The sequence below is a fragment of the Cynara cardunculus genome, assembly GCF_001531365.2.
Source record: "Cynara cardunculus var. scolymus isolate 2C chromosome LG 8, CcrdV1, whole genome shotgun sequence".
NCBI lineage: Eukaryota > Viridiplantae > Streptophyta > Magnoliopsida > Asterales > Asteraceae > Cynara > Cynara cardunculus.
In genome coordinates this window covers 23,430,903-23,458,681 of record NC_037535.1, presented here as the reverse complement: position 1 = coordinate 23,458,681, position 27,779 = coordinate 23,430,903, and the positions used below count along the sequence as shown (strand labels likewise).

Here is a 27,779-nt window from a genome sequence, read left to right as displayed (position 1 = left end):
CTCTATAACATTTGACTTTAATTCTAAATTAAAACGGAAATTAAATAATACATCTAATTAATTAATGATGATGATAATAATTCCAACCACATGATTGATATATATAGATATATAGAGGTTGGTTATTATACAATCTTTTATATTTGTATAACCAATACAACTCAATCTCAACCGTCCATTTAATACATTTGTATAACCAATACAACTCAATCTCAATCGTCCATTTAATTTGATGAATATGTGATTTCATAATAAAAAGTATTGATCATAATGAATGAACCTTAGTCATATTCCATAAATATTCAAATCATAATAAATGAACACTCATCATTTCCATAAACATCTCAATTTATTGGGTTGCATTGGTTGTACAAATATGGTGAGTTGCATTTGAAACGAATTGAGCCGAAGGCTTCTTGGTCAATGGGTTTCGTCCACTATGGAGTTCCAAATGGTCGTCGATGTATTTGATCGATGATGGTCTTTATGCCATCTTCTCCTCCCTCTAGTCATCAAACCCCAAAGACTCGATTTATTTGGATTTACATCGTCATCTTAGGGTTTAGATTTAGGTTTGATTTGTTGATGGAGGTTTGCTAATAGAGGTTAGCTAATGGTAAATTATATATTTGGTCCATGTGATATGAAAAAAATGGTAAAAAAAAAAAGAAAAAAAAAACAAAAAGACGAATTTACCCTTATAGTTAACGAATAAGTTGGACGGCCGTTAGTGTGAATGATCAAATCCATAAAAAAACATTTTGCCTCAGGGGCCAAATCCAAAAAAAAGCCTACATGGAGGTCTCTTTTGTAATAAATGAAGATAAATGTCCCAATCTATAATAATTAACATACCTTAGGGACCAAATCCGGCAATTTACTCCATATTTTAACTTCTCTCAAAATCAACCAAAAAACCTGCAAACTATGGAATTTGGCTAAAACACATCCATGTCACGCATAAGACGTACTCTTCTGTCTTGCTCAAAAGGTCTATATTTAATTTTATTTCCCAAATCGACACAACTGACTTTTCCCTCAAGTCCAACGGCATTGACTTGTCCACAAAATCAACCCACGACTTTACATCACGTTAAACGTACATCCACTCAGTAAAAAACACGGGTATGTCGCTGACTGAAACTAAATTAAAAGATCAGTCATTCAGTCTTGCATCGCATCGTGTAGTTGATGTTTCATAAAACATTCAATATTCAACATTATTTAGATACTTTTTGATTTATCTAATCACAAATGTATGGTTTAAACAATAACAACTACCGAATTAAATTAATACGTAGCATAAAAAATAATGCAATAATGCATGTTCAAACCAACTCTCCTCCCCACCTACACTGATATATTCGGTACGACCTAGAGACGTCAGTGGAATATCTGAATAATGTAAATTAATCTGCCTCAATAATTGCATACATTCAAATGTATACAAGTTGATCTGAGTATTAACATTCAAAACCAACTCAACATCTGTAACATGCGGATTCGATAAAGACATCTGTAGTTTTACACTCGAGAACTTAAATCAAACAGAAAATCTAATGACGATGATGTCAAGGTCTTAAAACATGGTCATATATATGTAGTTTCTGAAGAATTAAGATGTCTCACTTTTTTATCAGCTTAATAATTCATACAAATTTATAAACCGGTTTTAAGTATTATTTCTACACGTGTGAAAATGCAGTGTTTATAAAATGTTGTTTCATATGTGAAACGTTCAACACTATTTTTTCCACACAAGACCAATCATGTGTGTTTTTACATATGTAAAATAAAACTGAGTATTAGTTTGTAAGTTTGTACGATTTATCAAATTTGTAGATGAACATACATGATACATCTATGTTTATATATATATATATATATATATATATATGGCTGTCGTCTTTTGTTAACCTTGTTTTTTGTGTTAACTATACAAACCAAAATGGTCCAATAGGATTCTATATTGGTTCATGGCTAATAGGTTACTAAATATATAATAAATGGGGGCAAATTAGTAAGAATGTGTTGAGAAATTATATATATATAGGTGGTTTCATTTACAAACTCAACTATTAGTGCAAACCATACAAACCAATTAATTAAAATATTTATAAAATTGTCGAGAATTTATATATCATGTATTTATGTAAGATTGCCAGAGTTCATTTATTATGATCAACATTTTATATTAGGAGACAATCGAGATATTAATTAATCGAATTTTTATTATACTAGATGAACAGTTAAGATAAATTTATATAATTTGTATTAATTGTTGGTTTTATAAACGAAACAACTTCAATATATATATATATATATATATATATATATATAATATGAAAATGATATTTTGAATATTGAATTTTATTTTTAAGAATAAAAACATTTCTTTTGAAATATCAACATCCGGCGAGGGCGTTGAGAGTTGGTATCCTTCTTATCTTGTCTACATGGCGGGCACAACTTCAATGGCAGGCCACACATGCGTCTTCTACAAGTTGATATATATATATATATATATATATATATATATATATATATATATTAATGTTGACTTTATATCTTTTTAGGGTCAACTACAAATTGGTCTCTCTAGTTTTGTTCAAAATAACAATTCTTTTATCTTTTACACTTATTCTATTAACCTGGATATCTAACTTGTTATACGAGTCGATTAATCTTAAGACGACCACTCGTTTTGTGGATAGTCCGGATTATAGAGATGGCCAAATGGGCCCAACCCGGGACCAACGGATGACCGGGACCGGGACCGACTTAGGACTAGCCCGGCCTGAGACCGATTGGGACCAGTTTGGTATTGCCGGTTAAGGTTCGGTTATGGTTTTCATCCAAAAACAAGGTCCGCACTGGCCCGGCCCAAGAACGGCCCAATTTTTTCAAAAAATATATTTTTAGTTTTCTAAATGTATTTGATTGAAAATCAAATTACAAATTTACAATAAAACATATTTTTAAGTGTAATTGAATGAAAACCAATTATAAAACGTAATTTTAGGTGTATTTGTTTGAAAATCAATTATAAAACTACAATAAGATGTATTTGATTGACCTAATTAGATATTTTAAAGTGTACTAGAATAACATTAAGTATTTTTTAAAATTTATCAAATTTTTTTAAGAAGAATATAAAAAGAACATGTTTTTTTAATAATAGGACCGGTTTGGGTCCGACCTGGGACTGGTTACAAGTACCCTCAACCGGGTCTTAGTATTTTCAACAGGACTGGGACTGATTATGAGCATCACTGTTCTATCCCGGGACCGGTTTTTGGCCATTATTAGCCTGGAGTCACCGCATTTGAACCTCCTTGGCCACAAGGGGATTTTTATTCCTCTTTGGATTCGAAGCTGAGACCTCCAGACACTTTTGATCTTTTACACTTTTAAGATTATAAGATAATCATTATGATTTGTAAAATGTTCAAATTTAGTCCTTCCTAGCAAAAACATCTTCAATGCAAAAAATTTATATATAAAAAGTGTAACTTCTTACAAGAACCAACACTGTGGAAAGTTCTTATAAAAATCTCAACCTACTTGAGTTCTTATACAAGAACCTTATTTCTTACCTTGAAGTTGGTGTGGAGTGACAATTTGCAAGTATTTTTATATGTTTTAAATTAAATATCTGACATTTATTGATGTTGAAGAAATTAGACCTGCAAAAAGTTCTTATAAAAACTACCTTGCAAGACTTTTCTATGAGTAAATTTGATGATTTGAAAGTGACATGGAACAAAAAGTAGGTCCTTATAAGAAGCTCCATTGGAGATACTCGTCGTTAACAAATTTCATTAAATAAGCGGCATTTTCGACCTATTATTGATTTTTTGTCGTTTACCCAATAAAAGTCACAGACACCAAAAATCATAGAATTGATTTTAATTTGGTAAAAGAACAAAAAAATAATAAAATGACAAAAATACCCCTCATTTAATGGAATTTTTTTAACGACTATTAGAGAGATAGATCAACTACAGATGTTTTTACAAACCATAGTAACTATCTTGTAACTTTGAAACCGTAAAAATTAAAACCACCACACCAAATTTATAGTTTACTTTTTTTTATTAATCTGGATATCAACCCGTTATGTAAACTAAGTAATCCCAAAATTACCACATGTTTTACGTATTGCTCGGAGTTATCGTATTTTAAAGATTCTATGTGCCAAATTGGTGGGCCATAAAGTGGAAGTTGGTGGGCCATATATTTCCTTTAAAAAAACGATTCTTCAATCGTCTTCTCAAAATCAATTTCTATCTTTACGCGCTTGCAACACGTTCTCAACACCATGGATCAAGTTCGGTATAAAGCACGAAAACACACACTAAACCGTTACGAGTGACATGGCTCACAATCTTCTTATCCTAATCACCGTCTTCACGTCTATCACTGTCGCTGTCGCCGGCCGTCTCATCACCACTACCACCAATTCATCCACCAATCTCGTGTATGACGGTGTTCATGGCGGTTACGGAGGTGTATTCAGTCGTAATCCGCTCCTCTCATTGTCATCATCAACGGACGAATCAGGATTCTGTGAGCAGACCTATGGATTCATGCCTTGTACCACCTCTGTATTTGGCAGCCTCTTCCTCATCCTCGTCTACGGGTACCTCATGTTCCTAGCCGCTACTTACCTGTCCTCCGGAAGTGAGCTGTTGTTGGAGATTTTAGGTCCAGGCATCGTTGGCGGTCTCTTCCTTCCTATTCTCGGTGCTCTTCCAGACGCTTTGCTCATTCTCGGTACAAAACGCAAACCTTATATTGCCGAATCTTCTCGAATTCTTCTCGGTTTTGTTTCGTCTGAGTTTCCTGAATTACAGTGGAGGCGTCTAATTTGTATTAGTCCTGCAGATCAATACTCAAATTAGCTGATTCATTTACATAATTCAATTATTTTACTATGTTAGATTGCGTTAGATCAAAAGCACCGAAAAAAACTAATGTTTTTTTTTTTTTTTTAGTGAATTGACGAATTAACTGCCATAGCCGTTAGTTGAGAAGTTTCTGAAAAGGTCGTGATACTCTGTTGTCCTAATCGACAACTAATTATTTAGCTTTTTTAACCTTGTTGGGTTTTGTTATTCACTTTTTTCCTTTTGCTTTATATTTCTTGTTTAATTCGTTATTTGTGCATGTCATTTTTTATATATATTTCATTCTGTTTGATATGATTATTTTTCTTTATCTTATAATATTCAAATAACATTTCGTCTTGCTTTATTTATGAATATATGGAGGCATGGCATGGAGCAGAATACATAATTTAATTGTAAACTGAAAATTTAATAGTTTTAAATTTATTTTTTATGATTTTTTGTTATTTGAAAATGATTTAATTATGAGATAAATTTTCCAAAAATCTCCATTTTGTTGTGTATTTAGTTGATTGACCTTATATCTGGGAAGGATAGTACAGTTAACATTTAAAAAAAAAAAAGTAAGGTTAGTATAGAAATTGAAGGATTTGTATGTATTAATGATTTATACTTAATTTTTAAATTATCTACTCTCACAAAATTAAGAGTTTTTAACAAATAGTCTGGAAAAATTCCCATGTCTTTGTCATGTTTTTTTTGTGTAACCAACGGCTTGCGCTCACCTCCACTGATCCATGTGAAGATAACAGTCAGAGAAATCTCTAGCGGACGTGTGGAGATTCGAACCGGTGACTTCTTGGAGGAGCGCCAAAGCCTAGCCTTTTTTGCCGGTTGAGCTGGTTTCTTTGTCATGTTATCTTCCATGCTGCTAGACATATACTTCATTGTTGATTGTAATGTTTCGTATGATCTACCTCTTATAGTATCTGGACTTTCTGGAAGCCCTGAAACGGCTCAAGAGCAAGTTTCTGTTGGCATGGGATTGTTGGCTGGTTCGACAGTCATGCTTTTAACTGTTATATGGGGGACCTGTATAATAGTGGGCAAATGCGATTTACAGAACTCAATTGCTCTAGATAACCAAGATACGAAAAGATTCAACTTGTCAGGTATGTCCCACCTCCTGTCACACATAAGTACACAAATTTATTTCTGTTCCTTGTCTCTGGCAATTAAAACATTCAAGAAGGGGAAACTGTTATTGATGTAATCTCTGTGCACTTTCTCTGAATGCACAGACAAACGTGCACACACATTTATAACTCTGTACATTGACCATTCTTGGACCCTGCAATGGTGGGGGCTCTATCTTTGATAGTGGATTTTTGGTTTGTGTAACGTTACAGTAATACCTCCTCTACCATCTTTGACACCTGAGAAATGAAAAGACGAAAGATGATAATCAACTTTTTAGGCATGGATGTTGAAAGATGCAGGTCTCAGTATTTCTTAAGGTCTAATCGCTCGAATGTACCAACAGGGTCATTTGATTCTTTCTGTCAATGATTCTAGATTGTTACTTGTTTCAATAATTATCCAAGATAAGAATCATTACCTGAATGCTTGAAGGCAATATGCCTCACAAGCTGGATGCTGTTCTGCCCATTTGGATACTTCATCCGCTCCTTCACTTATATCCTTGTATTTCAGGATGTTCCAGGATCAAATCCCTTTTCTCTCTCTCAGTTCTCAGTAGCCAGTCACTTTTACCTTTCACACTTGCAGCCTTGTGTCACTTTTACCCTCCACACTTGCAGCCTTGTGTCACTTTTACCCTCCACACTTGCAGCCTTGTAAAAGAAAGACAGGGAGATTAATAAACACAAGCATTTACTGCAATTTTGCCTCTTTTTTTGTGAGACTTGTGTATTTATTGGTAATTCGAGGATTTTTTTTGTGTTCTTTTTTCTATCTAGTCTGCTTCTTGTGGCAATATGATGAAAAAGAATGGAGTTCGATATGAGCTTGAAAACATGAAGCTGTCAATTGTTTGTAGCATCAATTTATAAATATGTCATTATCAGTTGGTATTTGTTAAAGTATTTGGAGTACCTGTATTCTCAGTAGAGATTCATCTAGTAGCAAATGCACAAATTAAATTGTCTACTTTCGCAAGTTGTGGTCAAATTTTGCAAGAAAAGGTCTTAAAGTTCCGTTCTTAGCTGAATATATTGAGGGTTGGCCCCTTGGGATGAAGGGTGCCACACCAGTGAATAATAAAAATAATTGGAGAAAGTTTAGAAGTGTGATTATGAGTTTCTGTTTAGCACAAGTACATGAATTCACTAACATTGCATCTGTTCTACTGCAGGCTCTGGTGTCAGTACTGATATTTGGACAAGCTATTCTGCAATGATAATGGCTGCATCTGTGCTCCCTTTTCTAGTTGTCCAATTCCCACAAATCCTCCATTCAACTTCTGGAAGACACTTGACAGTGTTAATTGGTCTTATAATGTCCATATCACTTCTAATTGCATACTGCATTTATCAGGTATATATCAATCAATCTACTACACAGGTTCTTTATTTGTCAAGACTAGAGGTTCTTATATTGTTCTCTTTAGTTGGTGATATCAATGATGTTAGCAGATAGAATTGCTATAGTTCATAATAGGAAGGGGTTCTGATTGATAAAAATAGAAGAATCTACTTCAGCCTGTATGCCCTTGGGCATGGCCATATATATCAAAGAAATCACACTCAAGACAGGTGGTGTTATCTATTTCTTGGTAATGAAGCCTATCACAACAACAGTAGACATGTAAAAGTTAATGCAAACCCAGGGGAACTTTTTTTAATTGTTGGTTTTCGGGCATCTTGCATGCATCTTGACTAATCCCATGGGACCCTGAAGATAACAACCAGGAGAGCCTAGGGCCCTGAGACCTATGGGGAAGAGTCCCAAGGCCGAGACTTTATTTTCCAGTTGAGCTAGCTTATGGTTGCCAAACATGGCATTACACCGAAGCTCGTCTCTTGGGAACAAAATATAAAACCAAGTGAAGTTTTAGAAAAAATGATGACAGAATCATTATTGAATATATGACGTTTAGTTGAGGTGACGTTATGGTATGAAGGGATGATCTCAAACCTTGTGCCATTCTTCTTCTTATTTCCTAGTACCATTTCAAATACATCCTTCCCTTTTTTCTGTCTGGATTATGTGCATGCTCGTCTTATCTATTTTGGACATTTATATTTGTACGTATAGAACTAAAAGCAATTGGCTTATTATATAAAGTTTTGAACATACATGAATGACTTTTGGCTTTTTGCTCAAGGAAATTTAGTTCTTCTAAATGTGACTATTCTGGCTATTTATATTTGGATATCAACTCTCTTTTCCATGGTTAGTTGACTTTCTTTGAGAATCCTTTGCAGGTGTATCAGCCTAAAATACAGAAGAGACGCCTTGCTTTTGCAAAGCATAAGCATGTAAGGTCTAGAATTCTTAGGTACATGAAAATGAACGCATTTGGAGGACTCTTGGATGATCAGGGCCGACCTAATCGTGAAGTTCTGTACAAGTGAGTTCTATTAGTACTATATATATGTATATATATATATAATATTTATATCTGGCAAAACTCACACCTACTCCTCACCTATTGAACCCTTGACCTCCAAGAAGGTTGATATCTACCGGTAACCCAGATACCGTTGGGCCAATGACCCATTGGGTACTACTATTTCTTCTGTGGTACATCATTCCAAGTAAATAACAGTTTACAGGAATCTGTGGCAGGCTATTTAACTCCGTTGACGTAAATGGGGATCAACACCTTTCACATTCCGAACTACAAGCACTAGTTGTAGGGATGCAATTAAATGATATTAACTTAAATGAAGATGATGCTGTTCTTAAGCTCATAAGAGATTTTGACACATCCGGAGACGATGAAATAGACTTTGAAGAGTTTGTAACTGGAATTTCGCAATGGCTTGAGGAAGCCAGAAGTACCAAAACAGATTCTGCCGTTGCCGGTCCTGACACAACGAAGTATATTCATGACTATTATGAGGTATGTTTCTATTGTCATTACTCATGATGATTAAGCATGCTCTCAATGATATTTCCAGTTTTTAATGATGGATTTGGATCCACATCGGCTAGACTGACCATTTCTCCTTATATATGTTGGAACCTCCCTTCTCTCTTCAAACAGCTCTTTTGGATAGTAATCTAATGGGGTTCCACATATTCTCACATGGTATTCGAGCAAAGGTCTACCACTATAGGACTCGACACTGGGGCAATTTATACTCGTCTAGCCCTCTCACCCGTCTAGCCCCATCTTGACACTTTGGAGCAATTTGTTCCCGTCAGCCTCCATTTGAGGCTGGTGTGTTAGAATCCCACATCGTTGAGGGTAATCTAATGGGGTTTCACACAATCTCACATGGTATCAAGGGCAATCTATACTTGTCTAGCTCTCACCCGTTAGCCCCTTCTGGACACTTTGGAGCAATCTGTGCCCATCTAGGCTCTGTTGGAGGAGGGGGGTGTTAAGAGTCCCACGTTGCTAGACTTGGACCATGATTTCTCCACAATGTGCTGGAACCTCCCTTCTCTCCTTGAACGGCTCTTTTGGAGAGTAATTTAACGGAGTTCCAAAACAGAAACTAAGCATCCTTACCAAGAATATATTACATATATTTGTGGTGTTTCTATAGGTTAAAGCATTTTGAAACCAAGAGTATGCATTTGCAGGAAACAAAGAGAGAACACTACCTTTTGGGAGATGAAGGTGGTGATGATGATGAAGGGCATATTGTAGACGATCCTCGTTGGACCACGATAAAGGCTGGGCTATTTTTGTTACTGGGCACAATTATTGCTGCTATATTTGCTGATCCTCTGGTAGATGCTGTTGGTGATTTCTCTGCTGCTACAAGTATCCCGTCTTTCTTCATCTCGTTCATCGTGTTGCCATTAGCAACCAACTCCAGTGAATCTGTGTCAGCGATCATATTTGCTTCCCGCAAAAAGCAAAGATCCGCCTCTCTAACTTTTTCAGAGGTTCGTCGTCTCTTTCTTCTATTTTCTTGCTTATTGTTTTAGGATCAAAATTCGTTTACAAATAGTAAATTGCACAAAACCGAAATTTGAAAACACATCATGCAAGTAGTTCCCAATTTGCACATAGTAATTGCTAGGAATTTAATTAAAGTTAAGTTGTACTTGGACATAAATTGTTCGGACAAGAAAAAACCATCTTTTTAACCATCAAAACGACCGTCTTCTACAAGCTTTCGTGACCATTAGAGTCTCACGTTGGCTAGACTTGGACTATTTTTTCTCAATATATGTTTGGACTCTCCCTTCTCTCCTCAACGGTTTTTTTTGGAGAGAGATGTAAATGGGGTTCCACATATTCTCATATGTTATTAGAGCCAAAGTCTACCACTCTATAAACTCGACACTCTTGAGGCAATTTGTACTCGTCTGACTTTGTGAGATAATTTGTGTCCATCTAGCATCCGCTAGAAGGGGCGTGATAGAATCCTACATCAGCTAGACTTGGACCATTTCTCCTTGATATATGTTGGAATCTCTCTTATCTCCTCAACGACTCTTTTGAAGATTAATCTGATGGGATTCCACATATTCTCTCTTTGTTGGTGTACCATGTATGACCGACCATAAGACCCACAAAATAAAAATGGTGCATTATGACGTAGCTAAATGAATTTTAGGGTTGGGTTTTGGTGAGAATAGAAGTTACGGTGAGAAGAGTAAGAAGAGATCTCCACCCGTGGATCAATCCTAATTGAAGATCAACACTAATGAAATGCTCCGGATCAATTCCCATGAGAAGCGCAATTCATGGAGTGGGGTGAGATTAAAAGTGATCACGGATCCAGATCCCTTCTTACGCTTCTAGCTTTAACTCCTATTCTCACACGATCGTTTGTCATAAATCTTAATGGTTATTTGTGTCTATGTTTTAGTTATATGGGGCGGCAACGATGAATAATCTACTTTGCCTATCAGTGTTCTTGGCACTCGTTTACATGCGAGGATTGACATGGGATTTTACGTCTGAAGTGCTTGTTATCGTGATTGTTTGCATTGTGATGGGTGTTTTTGCTAGTTTGAGAACCACGTTCCCTCTTTGGACATCTTTCATTGCATTCGTACTCTACCCGTTCTCCCTGATTCTCGTATACATTCTCGACTATATTCTCGGTTGGTCATAGATGCAACCATCGGGTCATACGGACTCAGATCGGGTATTTGTAGTTATTTTGATAAGCAAGTAATTTTAGCCAAAATTATGTCTGATAATGATGTTATCATCATACTAGTAGTCACACGATCCACCATATGAGTATGAGCTGCAACACATAGAATCAGCTCCCTTCTAACACATCTGTTGTCATAGATTATTCTAGATCTTTCCTAGTTTGTGCACAAATTAGCTCTCATGTATCTCTCTCTACTGATTTCATTATGGAATATAATCCTATTTTCTGTTTGTTTCTCTTTTACAAGTAAATTAATACAAATGCGCATAATATATTTCACTTAAAAGTATGGTTTAGAAAATAAGGCATCTAGAGGAGCTTAAAAACAAATGTTGAAAAGACCCTTTAAGAGATGCGTTTTTTCTATAAACTATTGTACATAAGACAATACGATAAAACATAGAGCTAAACAAAATATCTATAGGGCCATTTACCAAATACTTATCGGGTGTCATACTTTTCATATGAGCATTGAAAAGACCTAGAATCTTAACCAGTAATAGGCATAGCAAGAACCAAGAATCTTACTTGGTAAGCAGAGATGGAGTCAGGAATTTTACTAACGGGTTCCTATATATTCTAAAATGAAACAAATATATATGAATGTTGGACTTGGATGAGAACATCAAAAGGGAGAAGACTCTTACCTGGTGAGTGCTTATCGGGTAAAAAATTGCTTAGTAACAATTTGTTTTGATGGCCGGACGTAATCCGATAAAATAAGTGATAGTGGTGATCTTTATAGTAAATGTTTACCTGATGAACGTTTGATAGACGGCCCCTATGTTTATCTTTACATAAACAAACACTAGATGTGTCTACAAACTTAGATAAAAATAAAAACAATATTTTTTTTTTGAAAATACATAGAACTTGTCGTAAAAAACTTTTTTATTTTACATAACCTTTCAAAAATTTGTCATTTTAAAGAAGCGAAAATTGCATCAAAATGGAACCAACTATCACCTAATTCCTATTTTAGGAAACCAACTTTCAAAATCGTCATTTTGGGGAACCAACTTGCAAACGATTCTTATTTTGGGGAACCAACTTTCAAAATCGTCATTTTGGGGAACCAACTTGCACCTGATTCCTATTTTGGAGAACCAAATTGCACCTGATTCCTATTTTGAGAAACCAACTTGCAAAATAATTATAAAAAAATAACTAAAATTCGTTTTTTTCCAAAAATTAATGCAATAAAATTTATTTTTCATTTCAAATTTCGTTTTTTTTAATTCAGATATCAAATTGAACATTTTTAAAAAAAATCCAAACTACCACAATAAAATTTGTTTTTTACTAATGCAAAAAAAAATCAATTTAATAGAAAAAAATTAATTGATGCAATTGGTTAGATGTAAAAATCTTGAATGTGATATTTAATATTTATTTTTTATTGCATCAATTAATTTTTTTCTATTAAATTGATTTTTTTTGCATTAGTAAAAAACAATTTTTATTGTGATAATTTGGATTTTTTTAAAAATGTTCAATTTGATATCTGACTTAAAAAAACGAGATATGAAATGAAAAATAGATTTTATTGTATTAATGCTGATGTAGGTAGTTATGTGGTATCCAACTCAATAGTATTTGCTGAAGCATTAATCGGATACCACATCACTTGTTACATCAACATGGTAACTGGTTACCCCGGTATTTAAATGTTTAAAATTTTACATCTTATGTACCAAAATGAAGATTTTTAAAGTATGTTACCCAAAATATGAATTTAGTTAAAGTACATTATTTTTTCATGCGATTTGCCCAAATAATAACAGCTCAATCTCATTTGTGGAATTGAATAAAATAATCATTTCTCTCTTCCAACATTAAGTTCTAGAAAATTCTTTATATTTAGAGTTTTTCCATAATTTTCTATTTTAAAGAATAAAATAGAAAATATGTTGGAATATTTTAGAAGAAAAAAATTCTATTTTAGAAAAATGATTAAAAATGCTCTAAAAAATCATCTATTTTTCTGTAGATTCGTGTTTGTGGCTTATTAATGTTGATATTGAAGTTTAATAAAATAAAATAAGTTATGCCCTGTTTTGGATTTTGGGCGTTGCAAACATAATTCCCTCAAATTTAAGATTTTATATCTCACAAAAGTCCAACCAATGAAGATACCTTCTTTTTATAAGTTCATATTCTGATAAATTTTAGTTTATTGTGATACATATATTTAATTTGGACAGGTTTTTTTATTTACAATAAATATTATGACTCACAAAATGATTACTAATATTTTGAAAAGCGAAGAATCGTGTGAAAAGGAAAGTTGTAGTGATTAGTGAGAAGCGTAAGAAAAGATCTGAATCATTATTACTTTTAATTGAATGTCCACTCATAAATTGCGCTTTAGAAGAGAATTGATCTGGTGCATCTCATTAGTGTTGACGTGGAGTTTGGAAATTTCTTCTTACGCTTCTCACCATAACGTCCCTTCACACTCTAGCTGGAACCCAACCCTATTTATTGTATGGTAAATTGCATGAAAAAATAATGTATTTTAACTTGATTCCTATTTTGGATAAAACAACTTTCATTTTGGTACCTAATATGTAAAGTTTTAAACATTTAAGTACTCGGGTAACTGGTTAAACACGTTGAAGCATTAACCCGGTTAGATTAAGATATCCATGTCAGCAAATAACACTGAGTTGGATACCACATCACTCGCCACATCAGCATGGTAACCGGTTAATGCTTCAATTTGTTACCCGGATACTCAAATATTTAAAACTTTACATCTTAAGTACCAAAAAAAAAAAATTTGAAAGTACATTACCTAAAATAGGAATCAAGTTGAAATACGTTACTTTTTTCATGCAATTTGTCCTTTATTATATACAATATATATATATATATATATACATCAGGACCAACTTGATGGTTTAAAACCAAAACGTCCTCCGATCTAAATCAAACCCCAATAAAAAATCATATCTAAAACACAAATCTCAAACCAAATCCAACCTAAATCAAACCTAAAATCCAAATTAGGATATGTTATCCAACTTAAATCACACCCAATATTAAAGGTTTGACCATTTGAAGTTGTGATTTACATAATGCCCTACAAGCCAAATCAAATGGAGATGTACCAACTTTCATGAATCATTTCCTCCTTGTTTTTTAAGATTCTATAGGCGTTTAATTTGATGGAATGGTTTTGAGAGATTTGAATTTCGTGAAATAAATAACTTATAATTGGCGAGATTTGGATTTAGAGCATCTTTAATGCAAGGTTCTTATTAGCAAAAAATGAAGTGACTTGTAAGAATTATTATTGGAAAGTTATTATAAAAACTTATAAGAATTATTATTGTGGAAAGTTATTATAAAAACCTTATCCTCTTTTTAGGTTCTTGTAATTTTAAAACTGTAAGAACAAAAAGTATTGTTTATGACAAATCATATGGACCCGATTTGTATTTTATGCTAAAATGGTATACATTTGCTTTGTTTTATGCTTTGTATTAATTTTCAAATTTATATAAGATTGTTAAATAAGAGTAGAATTTTCTTCAATATTTATACTATATTATAAACCATTTGACAAAAATTCTTAAAAATCATTTTTTATACATGAAATATTGTTTATTAATTCATATTACTTAAAATTTAAAATTACAAGTAAATTATGCATAAGTACAACTTATTGAAGTTTCATGTCTGAATTCATGTAAGTAATTGTAGATAAACATAATCAAATACATAATAAACATTTCATTTAAAATATAAAAAATCTAAAATATAATTAGGATAATCATTGTGTTCTAAAGGTACATTTAATTATTATCTTTATAAAAAATTGTATTATTAAATAATAAATTATTTTGTTATTATACCTAAATTAAATTATAAAAAATGAAATTAAGAAAGTTAATTTGATCTAATATTGAAATATTTTTTTCAAAATTTTATAATATCTTCAAATTTATATTTTATTAAAAAATAAAAACATTATCGCTTTCTCAAATCCACAACAAACCATATTATAACATCGACAAATGACAAAATAAAACGAAACACTAAAATCGAAATGCATATCGTGTTACACGAGTACCCTTCTAGTTTCTCTAAATTAGAGAATAAAACTTCATAATTCTTAAAATAAAAATACATTCAACTCCAATATTTTAACGATTACAATATCGATTATATTATTAAGATATTATTTCAAAATCTAAATATTTATTTTTAAATTTCCTATTAATGGAAATATATTAAATAATATTTATTTCATTATAATCATTTTCAAAGTGTTTCACATTCTTTTCCTTACTTGTTTTATTTTAATAGATTTTAAAAAAATATTAAAAATAAAAAAATTATGTCTAAAAGCTATTTGTAAGTTGTTGAATGATTTGATCCAAAATGGTTAAGTGATCAGAACTATTAAAAGACTCTTATAATATAGTGCAAAATAAAATATAGTTATTTGATAATTATTCATAATAAAATTAGGATACTGAATAGTTAAGAGAGATTCAAGATACAAAATTATTCAAAAAATTTTAATATTATTAAAAGATAGATTCATTTTAAACAAATAAAATTCATCTCCTAACGATCGAGAAATTACCGGTTAAAGAAACTATTAGCATTAAAAAATTTGTTGCACATGTTTTAACCCCCCGGAGGCGGGAAGACGCACGAACCAACCTATAAATACATCTGTGAACCATCAGACCTTTACACATCTCCCAACCATCAAATTGTCCGGCCGGCTACCTTCCTACCTCCATCTACATGGCTATTAACCGAAATTCACTCCTTGCTGTCATCACTATCCTCTCCTTCTTCGCCGTCGTCACCGCTGCCGGCCGTTTCATAACCACCACTTCACCATCGGTATCCGACGGCGTTGATTGTGGTTGTGGAAGCATATTCTGCTTCAAACGTTTCCTGATCACATCATCATCGGAAATATGTGAACAGACGTACGGATTCCTGCCGTGCACCACCACGGCGATCGGAAACCTCTTCCTCGTTATTGTCTATGGTTACCTCATGTACCTTGCCGCCACTCACCTCTCCGCCGGTAGTGAGCTGTTATTGCAGATTCTAGGGCCAGGTTTAGTCGGCGGCCTCTGCCTTCCTGTTCTTGGTGCACTTCCCGATGCTATGCTCATTCTAGGTAAACGAATTCACCTCCATTTTGATCTTCAAAATAGTCTGGAAATCCTCCTATCTCATCTGGTTATGGACGATAATCAATGTCACTGATTATATAGAAAGTGATTATTTCACCTTTAGCTCTGCTATTTCCATAATGTTTCGATCCAATTATCGATGGGTATAGAAACTCAAATTTCGCAATTGTTGGTCTGGACCTTTTATGAAATATATATTTTGTTTTTTTATTTTAAAGAAATTACTGGAGATTGTGGTAACAACGGTTATGGTTACGGTGATCTGCTTACCTTTGGTTGCAGTATCTGGACTATCAGGAAGCATAGAAACCGCTCAAGATCAGGTTTCGGTTGGAATGGGGTTGCTCGCTGGTTCGACCGTCATGCTTCTTACAAGTATTTGGGGAACTTGTATCGTTGTTGGCAAATGTGATCTACAGAATTCGGTTGCTCAAGATAACAAAGACACCAAAGGGTTTCACTTAATGGGTATATATCTCACTCCCTTCTCAACATAAATAATTGGTAAGCTAGCTTTTGGAAACCATAGTTGGTAACTTAACTAATAAATAAATTGGTCATATGTTTCAGTGGTGTTTGATGGTTGAAATCCAATAAATTTAGGTGGATTCGTTCCGATCCAATTATCCATTGGATGTTGGATTTTGTCATTCGATCCAATTAACATTGGACAGCCGATCCAATCCAAATCCAATGGATGATCGGATCGGATCGGTTCCATCCATTGGATGTTCCTATTTGTTATCCATTGGATTGGATGGGATTTGTCCAATCTTTTAATCTAATACTCAACCAATTAATCCATCATTTCAACCAATTATTCATATATTTTCTTAAGTTATTAAAAAACAATGTACATAAATATCAACTAAAAAAATATTGTAAAATGTTAATAATTATATATAGTTATTCCCAGCCGTACTTTATCCACGATCCCTTCGGTTTGTTTTCTCGGTCTTGGTTACAGATTGAAAATAGAGGATTTCCAACTCAGTCTCTTTTTTAGTCGTGCGCATCTTCCAGCTATCGGGGAGGCCCCGAGTACATAGATGGGGAGATCCTGGGAATGAAAGTCTAATTAGATGGGAAATTGGATGGGAAATTGGATTGGATCGGTTCGGTTTTATTGGATGGTGGACTGCCATCCAAGAACCAACCGATCCAATTTGGATGTTGAAATTTTGGATCCGATTTGATCCAGTTATGGTCGGTCGGTTCTAATTGGATCAGACTTTCTGCACACCCTAATATGTTTGATGAAAACTTGCTGGTAAACTAGATGATAATATAAAATAATTAGAAATGATATATTAAAAAATTAATTCAAAAATACAAAGGATTAATTGAAAAACAATTAATATTTAACGTTTATCATATCTGTTTGTAATATGGTGCAGGGTCTGGTGTGAGTACAGATATTTGGACAAGCTATTCTGCAATGATAATGGCTGTATCTGTGCTTCCATTTATAGTTGTTCAGTTCCCACAGATTCTACATTCAACTTCTGGAAGACACACTGCAGTTTTGCTTGCCCTCATCCTCTCCATTTCTCTTCTAATTGCATACTGCCTCTATCAGGTAACATTTTTATGTATGTATTTATATACAGCAAATAGTGTCTCACACTTATTACTTTTGCTGAGGCTTGAACCCGTGACCTTGATTGTTGTGATTTACCCGTTACCCAAATGCCATTGGGTCAATGACCCTTTGGTGCCACAAACCCTTTTAATGTGTGTGGGATAATCAAATTTCAAGATTCTAGAAATACTTAGGGAGTGAAGAAACTAAAGACATTCTGCAATGATTTTGCAGGTTTATCAACCAACATTACAGAAAAGACATCTTGATTTCGCAAAGCATAAGCACGTAAGATCTAGGATTCTCAAGTTCTTGAAGATGCGTGCACTTGGAAGACTCGTAGATATGAACGGCGAGCCTAACAGAGAAGTTTTAGTCAAGTTAGTGATTTTCTTTTTAATCTCAGCACCACCTTTGTCTTCATGATCGAAAACAGCCACTCTACCCATTGGGTTAGAGGGCAGGTCTGTTTACATATTACCCCAGACGCCACCTTTAGGTGGGATATACTGGGCTTGTTTGGTTTGGTTAATGGTGTCTGTGTTTATGACGTTTCTGTGGGTTTGTGTGACAGGCTGTTTAACTCGATTGATGCTAATCAAGACGGAAGTCTTTCGATTCCTGAACTAAGGGCATTGGTTGTAGGAATGCAGTTATATGAGATAAACATGAATGAAGAGGATGCTGTAACCAAGGTTATGAAAGATTTTGATACATCTGAAAATAATGAAGTTGAGTTTGATGAATTTGTAAATGGGATTGGAAGATGGCTTCAGGAGGCCAAGGGTTTCAAAAGGACTACTACTGTTGCTGGTTCGGACTCATTGAAGTATGTTCATGATTACTATGAGGTATGTATATATGTGCCATAAATAACAGCCTCAAAATGTAATATTACCTTTCTTTATGGCCATTAGTAAGAATTAGAGATACACAAAAAGTCCATGCCTGGTTGGAGAGAGCCTAGGCCTAGTGGGCCTGATGTCTGGTCCAGGCCAGGGCTCAAAGCTTGATCAGGTGGGAGCAAGCTCGGGGCTAGGCCTCACCTTGAAAGAGCCCAATCAGATCTTTTCTCAACCCCAAAACCCAGGGGGTCAAAGGCTGAACAGGTCAAAATTTTGGGGGCAGACCCGAGCCTAAGCCTAACCCTGAAAAAGCCCGATCGGATTTTTTCAACCCCAAAAGCCCAGACTGAAAATGGGAGCTCTTTTTTTGCTCATTGAAAACGGACTTCGAAAGCTCGGGTTAATGCACCCACTTTATCTTACTCAAAATTAAAGTCTTGGAGGGGTATTATTATTATGTACGCAAACATTTCCTCTATCCCAAAAAGTGTTCGATAGGGTTTTTTGGTATGTAGGACGGGACGAGATAGAACATAATAAAAACTTGTTGTTTCACATTTAGTCCAACATTGAAATAGGACATGAATGAATGAATCAGACAAAAATCATGACGATGGGACAGGGCTATTTAGCTCGATTACCTTCTGCAGAAGCCTGTTTTTTGCGAAACGACCATAATATTTCTGATTTTTCATGACAGAAAACATTCTGAACTAGAAAAACATTAATAGATTATTTACACAACTTTTCAGTTTTCCAAAGGTTCTGAAGGGAGCTTTTTTACACAACTTTTCCATTATTCTTTTTTGCAAATAGATTATTTCCTCTACTCGAACCCAAGTTTATTTTACGCATATTTATTGTTTTTACAGGAGACGAAGAAAGAACATGCCCTTTTGGGCGATCAAAGTCACGAGGAAGAAGAAGAAGAGGGTGTAGATGACCCCCGTACGACCACCATTAAGGCCGTGCTATTGTTGTTACTTGGCACTGCTATCGCGGCTGCATTTGCCGATCCTCTGGTAGATGCTGTCAATAATTTTTCCGCTGCAACAAGCATCCCATCTTTCTTTATTTCATTCATCGTGTTACCATTAGCAACAAACTCCAGTGAGGCAGTGTCGGCTATCATCTTCGCTACACGAAAAAAACAGAGATCCGCTTCTCTGACATTTTCCGAGGTTTGTTCACCTTTCTAGCTACCGATTACTTCACTCGACATACATGAATTATACAAAGGGATGATTACAAAGATAACAGAAGTGAACCACAAGGGCGATGCCCGATTGGTTTGAGCTTGGCTCCAAATGTCAAAAGTGCCTAGAGATCCCAGGTTCGAATCCAATGAGGAATAAAAATCCTCTTGCGGCCACAGAGGTTCAAATGCCTCGCGAAGCGAGTGGTCACCTTGGGATTAGTCAGCTCGCATAACGGATTGGATATCCAGGTTAATAAAAAAAAAAAAGATAACGGAGTAACTGTTTCCGGATTAACACAAAATAACCACCACCTGTTTTGTAAAAACCCGTCTTTTTGGCATATTTTGCTCAACTTTTTTGCAAAGTGGTCCCACAAAAATCTAAAAAGATATCAAGAGGAAAAAGAAAAAGGGGTTTTCACATGATTTTTTGCAAAATAGATGGGTTTTAGTGCTAGTTTGAAAAAAGTTGGTTATTTGTAATAGATCAACTCCAATCGATGTTGGACCTATGATTTTTACGGGACGGGGCATCTTTAAGGTGGATCAAAGGCCGTAGTCACTTGTGTTTTTATTCGAATTCCACCGTTTCGAAGAATTTGTCAAGTTTGTTGGTTGATTTTATGAAATTTTAAGGTTTCTTTTGTTGATTTTGAGGGTCGTTTTGGTTTTTTTGCTTGATTTCGAAAGACTTTTTCGGATTTTTGGTCGACTTCGAGAGACTTTCTGGATTTAGGTTGATATTCGTTGTATTTTCTAATATTCCGGAGCACCTCAACTTTTAGCGGGTGCACCTTTCGTACCCAAAAAATTTCCCTACAAAAATAAGATCAAGCAGGTGCACGGGACTGCGCTCGGGATCTAATAGTCCTCCCCTGACTCCGTTTTGCCTCTTTTTGTGATTATCCCTTATACAAAGCTCTAATCTTTCTTAACTGTTTGTTTCTACACCACAGTTATATGGAGCAGTAACGATGAACAATGTGCTCTGCCTATCGGTGTTCTTAGCACTTGTATACGTGCGAGGATTGACATGGGATTTCTCATCGGAAGTGTTGGTGATTCTTATCGTTTGCATCGTGATGGGTGTTTTCGGCAGTTGTCGAACCACGTTTCCTCTATGGACGTCATTCATAGCTTTCTCGCTCTACCCGTTTTCCCTCATCCTTGTATATGTTCTTGATTATGGTTATGGCTGGTCATAAAGGACATCTCCTTGAAACCAGATCAAACCAAATAAAACCAGTATCACCTTATGTTATTGTAGTATGAAGTAACCACAATGTTGAGTCACGTAAGATATGTATATATCAACATACATATACCATTTCTCATTTGAATTGATCTCTCTTTATATTTATATATATATATATATATATATGTATTATATAGGAAAAGGTTCAAATGAGAACAACTTCATTTAGAAAACGTGAGAACACCTTCATTTAGAAAACGCAAGAACACCCTTTTATAGTCCATCACATATGATACATGTGATACTAAATTAGAGACACATATGACTTTTGGTGTGACCTAGGTTGCTGGCCAAGTCGCCTGCAATCCACTAGGGGGCCTCATGTGTATTATTTCATGTGATAATGGTGTTCTCGGTGTGATACTATAATCCATCACATATGATACACATGTTATACTAAATCAGAGACGCAGATAACCTTTAGCATGATCTATGTCGTGGGCCAAGTCGTCCAATATTATCACATGTGATAAAGGTGTTCTCATGTTTTCGTAAAACGAAGGTACTCTTCTTTGAACCCTCCACCTATATTATATCTATATATACCTTTCTTTGAGATCCTATGAAATTGTAATAACATTGAGAAAATAGTGCATCAAATGTTATTTCATGTGATTTTTTTCCATATAATACTAGGATTTAGAATATCAATCAAACATATATTTGTTTCTTAATGTGTTTGTTTCACATGTAATTGCTTCATAAAGTGGACATTTTTAATATGTTTGTGAAACAAAGGTTACACGTAAAAAAATTTCACATTGTGAACCGCATACATATGAATCAAACATATTGTGAAACAAATATATGTTCATCAATATATTAAATGTTAGTCTTAGATGCGGAAAAAAAATCATATGAAACAATAACTTAAACGTCAATTTTGATTTGTAGGGATGGAAAGGATTTGAGGGGATTTGGAATTCCAATCCCGTGTTTGTAAAATTGATTGGATTAGGATTCTTCGAAATCCCTCAAGCATAGGATTTTGAAATCCCAACGAATGGTTGGGATTTTGAGAAATTTTCGTAGGATTTATATAATAATGTTTAAATTGTGTTAAAACATTTGTCTTCTAATAATCGATTAATAAAAAGGTAACTTAATCATAGAAGGTTTTCAAGTCCTTACAAATCGAAATTCCTGCAACTCCAAATCCTTCCACGAAATCCAAATCCCTCAAACCAAACGCCCGTTAAGATAAAAGTTGTCACGATTATCACAATACATGAAGTTTTCAAATGATTAAGCCTATATACAAACAAACGTTCAGCTACAATTCTGTTTGTTGATTCTTTTTTTCCTATAACTGTGTGAAGTTAATGGGCAGTTTGACAATGATGGTAATTCTGTACAAAAAGTTTGGCTGGTTTTTGGTTGTACAACAAATCAAGATATCCTGCTGTCATCATACAATAATACCTCTGTGTTTTTTATGTTGGTGAGTCACTTGATAGTTCCATCATCAATCTAAATTCACAATGTCAAGATAAGATCTCACTCTCCACATTATATAAAGACAAATAACCATATGGAACCAAAAAATGCCATGAAACCCACATGCATAAGTTTGTTATGGTGAGGCCCCCTCAGTCAGATGACTAGACCTCTTCTCAGAGACCCCTTTTAACCACATAGTGATTACTTATCAAATTCGAACACGATCACTTATCTTATTGGGTAAGATTTTACTCCATCAAGATGAATTTTGATGGTAAGTGTTTCTAACCCGGGAACCGTTGACTGGGTAAGAGTCATCACTTTCACTTACCGGGTAAGACTATTGATCTTTGCCTTCCCTCTTACTGGATAAGATTCTCGGTTCTTGTTATGTTCGTCCAGTAAGGTAATTGAACCGGTAAGCGCTTACCAAGGTAATTGTAGTAAACGGCCCCTCAAGTTGTGTCATGGTTATGATATCATCACGACCATTTACCAACGCAAACTGGGTAAGTGCTAACAGAGTAAAAGTATTGTTGTCTAGGTAAAAGTACATAAACTGACCCAGGCAGATGCTCGGTAAGCAACTTCAGTCAGATCAATCCCTAGGTAAATATACTGATACCGACCGAGTCAACTGTGCTGACCAAATCAGCAGTGGTCATCAGTAGGTAAACACCCTCATAGGCCTTTAGCCCCATGGTACACTTTCCACAGAACACCTTTAAGTCGGGATTGATCTATTTTAAGAACCCAGAAACCACCTATTTGCGAGTATTCATGATGAACATTTTATCACGTTATTTATCATGAATACTATGAATACTCACAAAAAGTATGGTTGTTGGGTTCCTAAAAATACTTAAAAGGTTCCTAAATGAACCTTTCTCATACAACCATTATACAAACACACATGAATAGAGAAATCAAAAGTAAATCGGAAAGAAAGAGAACGAATCTAGGGTAAACTGTGAGAATCCAACAAAGTTCGATTAGTTCATAAATCACGATCTCTATGTCTTGCTAAGCCATAGCTACAGTGTGTTTTTTTCCATTGACTACTTGAACTTGCCCCAAAGTAAATTAAACTACATTCAAAATAGAGGGGGCGGGGGTGATATAGTTTTTATTTCTCATTCATGATCACTTGTTGAAGAAAAAAGAGCTACCTTACTTTGCCAACTGAAATGAACAAGACTTCAAGAAAATAGGGAGAGCCTTCTATAGCTTCAAATTAAGATCAACGCTTTCCCCCGCTTCACCATTGCTGTTTCCTGGCTGCCCCATCGGTGTTTTTGCAGCTGGGAAGAAACTAAGAAACGGCTGCGGGTTTGACCCACCTGGTCCAGAAAAATGGGTTGAACCTTTTGATTGACCCTTGAAGGAAAAAAATCAAACAAAGTGATAAGTGAGATGTAATCTGTCAAAAGATTAAATATAAAGAAAGAGAAATATCAAAGAAATCTCACTTTATGAGGTGATAGAGTTTCAAACTGGGTCTGTTCTCCTATACAAGGCGAAGAATGCAGCTTCTCTTTCGAACTCGAATGTGGTTGAGGAGGGGCTAACTTGAGAAAATCTCGGGTGAGACCTTGGTTTTCATCGATGAATTTCTTTGTTACTGTATCGTTTATGGCTCCTGAGCTTAAAGGGGGTTCTCTGCAATGGAGTCAGAAAACATAAACCATTAAAACAACAATCTTATAGCTTCTCATTTGTGGCCCAACTGTTCCAAATATCTAATAAGAATCAAACTTAAGGTTTTCTTCACCTGAAAATTGGATGTGCAGATTCTATGCTAACAGTGCCTCCATTGCTACAAGAAGCTGATTCATCTGATCTTGGGATGGAAGGGATATAAGCAGAAGGAAATTTGCAGTGAAAAGATGGAATTGGAACATTTTCCAATGAAAAGGGGTATGGCCTCTTCATGCCAACCATCTGTCAAAAACCAAGATCAAATGTTACATTAATTTTCGAACCAAAATCATTATCACCGAAGAAATCACACTAGAAAGACACATAACACGTTACACGTTTATGAGGTGTCATTAGTTTACACTATCTTCTTCCCCCTTATGGATCTCATCTTGGTTTTTCTTCTTATAGAAAGTAAATGAGACCAATGATTCACATACTCACGCGAAATGAAAATGATGAATAAACGAAATAAGTGGAAACTAATTCGATGGTTAAAACTATCTTCGAATGGAATTTGCATACTAAACTAAATACACAAGTAGGACACACATACAGACAGTTGAAAAGGGTGAAAGAGAAGAGCAACATCACCTTCTCTTCCTCTGACCACAATGGTTGATAGTTGTTGCCACAATAGCTTTGGTTTGAAGGGGGCTCCATCTGCAAATTCATAACAGAGGATGAAGACGATGATGAAGTTCCAGAGGAAACATTCACCTGCAAATAAAATTTACTGACTTCTTTTTAGAACCCATCTAATTCTAATGATCAATCAACAGTTATAAACCAAATAACATAATCTATAAGAACATATACAAAAAAAAAATGAATGAACCAAGAAAGGTGCACCATTGATGAAGAACAAGGTTGCTGAAGATGTTGTGATCTTTGCATCATTAGATTAGGAGGAGGAGGAGGCCAAATAGGTGGGTTGGATTCGTAAGGCAAACCACCAAGATTTGCTGGAAAGGCTGCAGTGTATCTAGGGTGGTCCAACCCATGATTTTGATTATGATTTTGACTTTGATTCTGTTTCTCCCCTTCAAAACTGTAATCTCCATCACTCCATAACCTACACCAATTACTACCTCCGACACCACCACCGCCCCCACTGCTCATGCTCGCTGGCTTGGAAAAGGTGGAAGCAGATATGGGGTTCACAGCATCAGTTTTGGAAATCAAAGGATGGTGATTGGGTGGTAATGGTGGTGGCAAAGGGATGGAAGATGAAGAAATTGGTGATGGCCTGAAATTGGGAACTTTTTGAATGGTGGTGGCCAAATTGGAAGATGAATTGCTCGGAGAAATGATGGAATTGGATGTCAAAACAGATACATCTTTCTTCTGTTGTTCTTCGGATATAATCTTCTCCAGCTGAGCAACCCCCATTCCTCTCTGAGGCACTTTCTTATGCTTCAACTTCTTTGAAGATCTATGACTACTACCACCAGCACCACCGCCACCGCCACCACCACCACCACCAGCACCACCGCTACTGCTATTACTACACCTAGAGGTATGTTCGTCTTGAGCCATTGATCACTGCCATCTAAAAGATCACATTGAATTCTTTTTAAAGAGAACTCAAAATAGGTAATTCACATATACAAGGACAAATCATGAATTCCCCCCAAAAATGATCAATCCAAAAAATCAAACCCTATTAAAAATTTCAACAGAATCAAAAAAGAAACCGAAATGTGCATCTAAGTGTATAGATCACACAAGATCTTCAAAACCTTATACAGAGACATACAATTAAAGCCAGATTATACGTATTTAATACACGATCATAACAAAATCATGATGGAGTTAAGAGAGTATCCAGATAGATCAAAATCACTGAGAAAAAAAGGAAAACCATCCAAATTAGGTTAAATTTTGATGATTAATTGCAAAATTTGCAAAATCTAAAGTAACTATTTGAACGCAATTACTTTCTCAATTCGTAATCTAATTTGTAGCCCAAATCCTCGCTCCACTCCAGCTTTCATTGCTAGACCAACTCTTCCATTTCTCGCTCACTAAGATCTACACTCTCTCTCACACACTCCTCCAACAATTCCGTTTTCGTTTTTTCAGCTCCAAAAAAAACCCTAAAATTTTGTGTACACTCCCAATTTCTTTCCTTTTTATTTCATTCGTATATTAGGTAATAACTATTCGGGTTTCCGGGTTTTACCCGTTTCATATAACGGGTTATAACAGACAAAAAAATTAATTAATATTATAATATTATAAATAACGAATTATAATCTCCAAAAAGAAAAACAATATTAATTTTTTTCTATTTCAGATATTATAAAATTAATTATATTTAATAAATAATAAACAGACATTTAATTTCAAATCTTAATTCCAATAAATTCTTTATATTAAATATCATAAAATTAATTATATTATTAAAATATTCTTTTATCTTCTCTGTTATGCTTTTCTTTTAAAAAAAGTTTTGGAAAATTAAAAAAAGACAAACTACATGAAAAGTAATGTACTTTAACTTGATTCATATTTTGGGTAACATACTTTCAAAACATTCATTTTGGTACCTAAGATGTAAAATTTTAAACATTTAAGTACCCGGATAATCGCTTGAATTATTAACCGGATTCCATGTTGATGTGGCGAGCGATTTGAAATTCAAAAGGTAAGTCAAATCACTCGTCAGATCAGCATGGTAACCGGTTAATGCTTCAATCAGATACTTAAACGTTTAAATTTTTACATCTTAGGTACCGAAATAAAAGTTTTAAAAATACATTATCCAAAAATGAAATCAAGTTAAAATACGTTACTTTTTCATGTAATTTACCTTTTTTTTATTAAAGACGACATTAATGATTCAATCGGTTACCCGGGTACTTAAATGTCTAAAACTTTACATCTTAGGTACCAAAATAAAAGTTTTAAAAGTACATTACTCAAAATAAGCTTCAAATTAAAATACGTTACTTTTTCATGCAATTTGTCCAATTAAAAAAATCTCTACATTCTTCATTTTGAAGAATATTCTCGAGCCTGCCTTTTTTTTTACTGACAAACGACATTAAAATGTATGATGATTTATCTGTTTCAGAATTAATATTTACTATCTTTTCAGATTCTAAAAACCTTAACACTGATTTCGTGTATTAAAAATCTTAAATTTAATTTGGAAAATCTTGAGATTTTATTACTTATGAAACAATATCTTTGAATTTAGAGGTAAAGATTTTAACATATAAATAGAAATCTTTTGCATGAATTTGCCATTTTTATATGTATCATTAATTCTAGATTTGATATTAGACATGAAAAGCACTTTCTTAGTCTAAAAGTATGCACCTTTCATTTTACATATAACTTTAAATTAATTAATTAATAAAAAAAAGTAAATATATATTTAAAAAATTACCAAAAATATAAAAAAAATTTTTAAAATTAATT

General features: G+C 34.4%; 3 protein-coding genes across 3 annotated transcripts; 2 read left to right on the top strand and 1 right to left on the bottom strand.

Moving 5' to 3' along the window:
• The first annotated feature begins 4,343 nt into the window (after positions 1 to 4,343).
• Positions 4,344 to 11,394, top strand: LOC112516552 (sodium/calcium exchanger NCL-like). The gene is made up of 7 exons (XM_025123647.1): positions 4,344 to 4,776; positions 5,837 to 6,022; positions 7,225 to 7,406; positions 8,297 to 8,442; positions 8,661 to 8,937; positions 9,627 to 9,935; positions 10,868 to 11,394. Exons 1-7 carry the CDS (start codon positions 4,377 to 4,379, stop codon positions 11,114 to 11,116), a joined length of 1,749 nt encoding a protein of 582 aa, XP_024979415.1. The 5' UTR covers positions 4,344 to 4,376; the 3' UTR covers positions 11,117 to 11,394.
• Positions 11,395 to 16,174: 4,780 nt separating this feature from the next.
• Positions 16,175 to 21,162, top strand: LOC112517448 (sodium/calcium exchanger NCL-like). The gene is made up of 7 exons (XM_025124882.1): positions 16,175 to 16,316; positions 16,615 to 16,800; positions 17,730 to 17,911; positions 18,149 to 18,294; positions 18,489 to 18,765; positions 19,632 to 19,940; positions 20,914 to 21,162. Exons 1-7 carry the CDS (start codon positions 16,190 to 16,192, stop codon positions 21,160 to 21,162), a joined length of 1,476 nt encoding a protein of 491 aa, XP_024980650.1. The 5' UTR covers positions 16,175 to 16,189.
• Positions 21,163 to 23,631: 2,469 nt separating this feature from the next.
• Positions 23,632 to 26,256, bottom strand: LOC112517287 (mediator of RNA polymerase II transcription subunit 1-like). Its single transcript, XM_025124669.1, has 5 exons — positions 25,203 to 26,256; positions 24,945 to 25,070; positions 24,424 to 24,593; positions 24,122 to 24,311; positions 23,632 to 24,029 (listed from the first exon to the last, which is right to left on the bottom strand). Exons 1-5 carry the CDS (start codon positions 25,887 to 25,889, stop codon positions 23,874 to 23,876), a joined length of 1,329 nt encoding a protein of 442 aa, XP_024980437.1. The 5' UTR covers positions 25,890 to 26,256; the 3' UTR covers positions 23,632 to 23,873.
• Positions 26,257 to 27,779: the final 1,523 nt, after the last annotated feature.

Bases quoted from the DNA above. Each gene is read 5' to 3' on its own strand.
- LOC112517448 (XM_025124882.1), top strand. From the start codon at position 16,190: ATGTACCTTGCCGCCACTCACCTCTCCGCCGGTAGTGAGCTGTTATTG. The intron at 16,801-17,729 runs GTATATATCTCA...AATATGGTGCAG, and splicing joins CAAAGGGTTTCACTTAATGG to GGTCTGGTGTGAGTACAGAT. The intron at 17,912-18,148 runs GTAACATTTTTA...ATGATTTTGCAG, and splicing joins TTGCATACTGCCTCTATCAG to GTTTATCAACCAACATTACA.
- LOC112516552 (XM_025123647.1), top strand. From the start codon at position 4,377: ATGGCTCACAATCTTCTTATCCTAATCACCGTCTTCACGTCTATCACT. The intron at 8,443-8,660 runs GTGAGTTCTATT...AATCTGTGGCAG, and splicing joins AATCGTGAAGTTCTGTACAA to GCTATTTAACTCCGTTGACG. The intron at 8,938-9,626 runs GTATGTTTCTAT...ATGCATTTGCAG, and splicing joins ATATTCATGACTATTATGAG to GAAACAAAGAGAGAACACTA.
- LOC112517287 (XM_025124669.1), bottom strand. From the start codon at position 25,889: ATGGCTCAAGACGAACATACCTCTAGGTGTAGTAATAGCAGTAGCGGT. The intron at 24,594-24,944 runs GTGATGTTGCTC...GGTTTTTGACAG, and splicing joins TGTGGTCAGAGGAAGAGAAG to ATGGTTGGCATGAAGAGGCC. The intron at 24,312-24,423 runs GTGAAGAAAACC...ACTCCATTGCAG, and splicing joins TCTGCACATCCAATTTTCAG to AGAACCCCCTTTAAGCTCAG.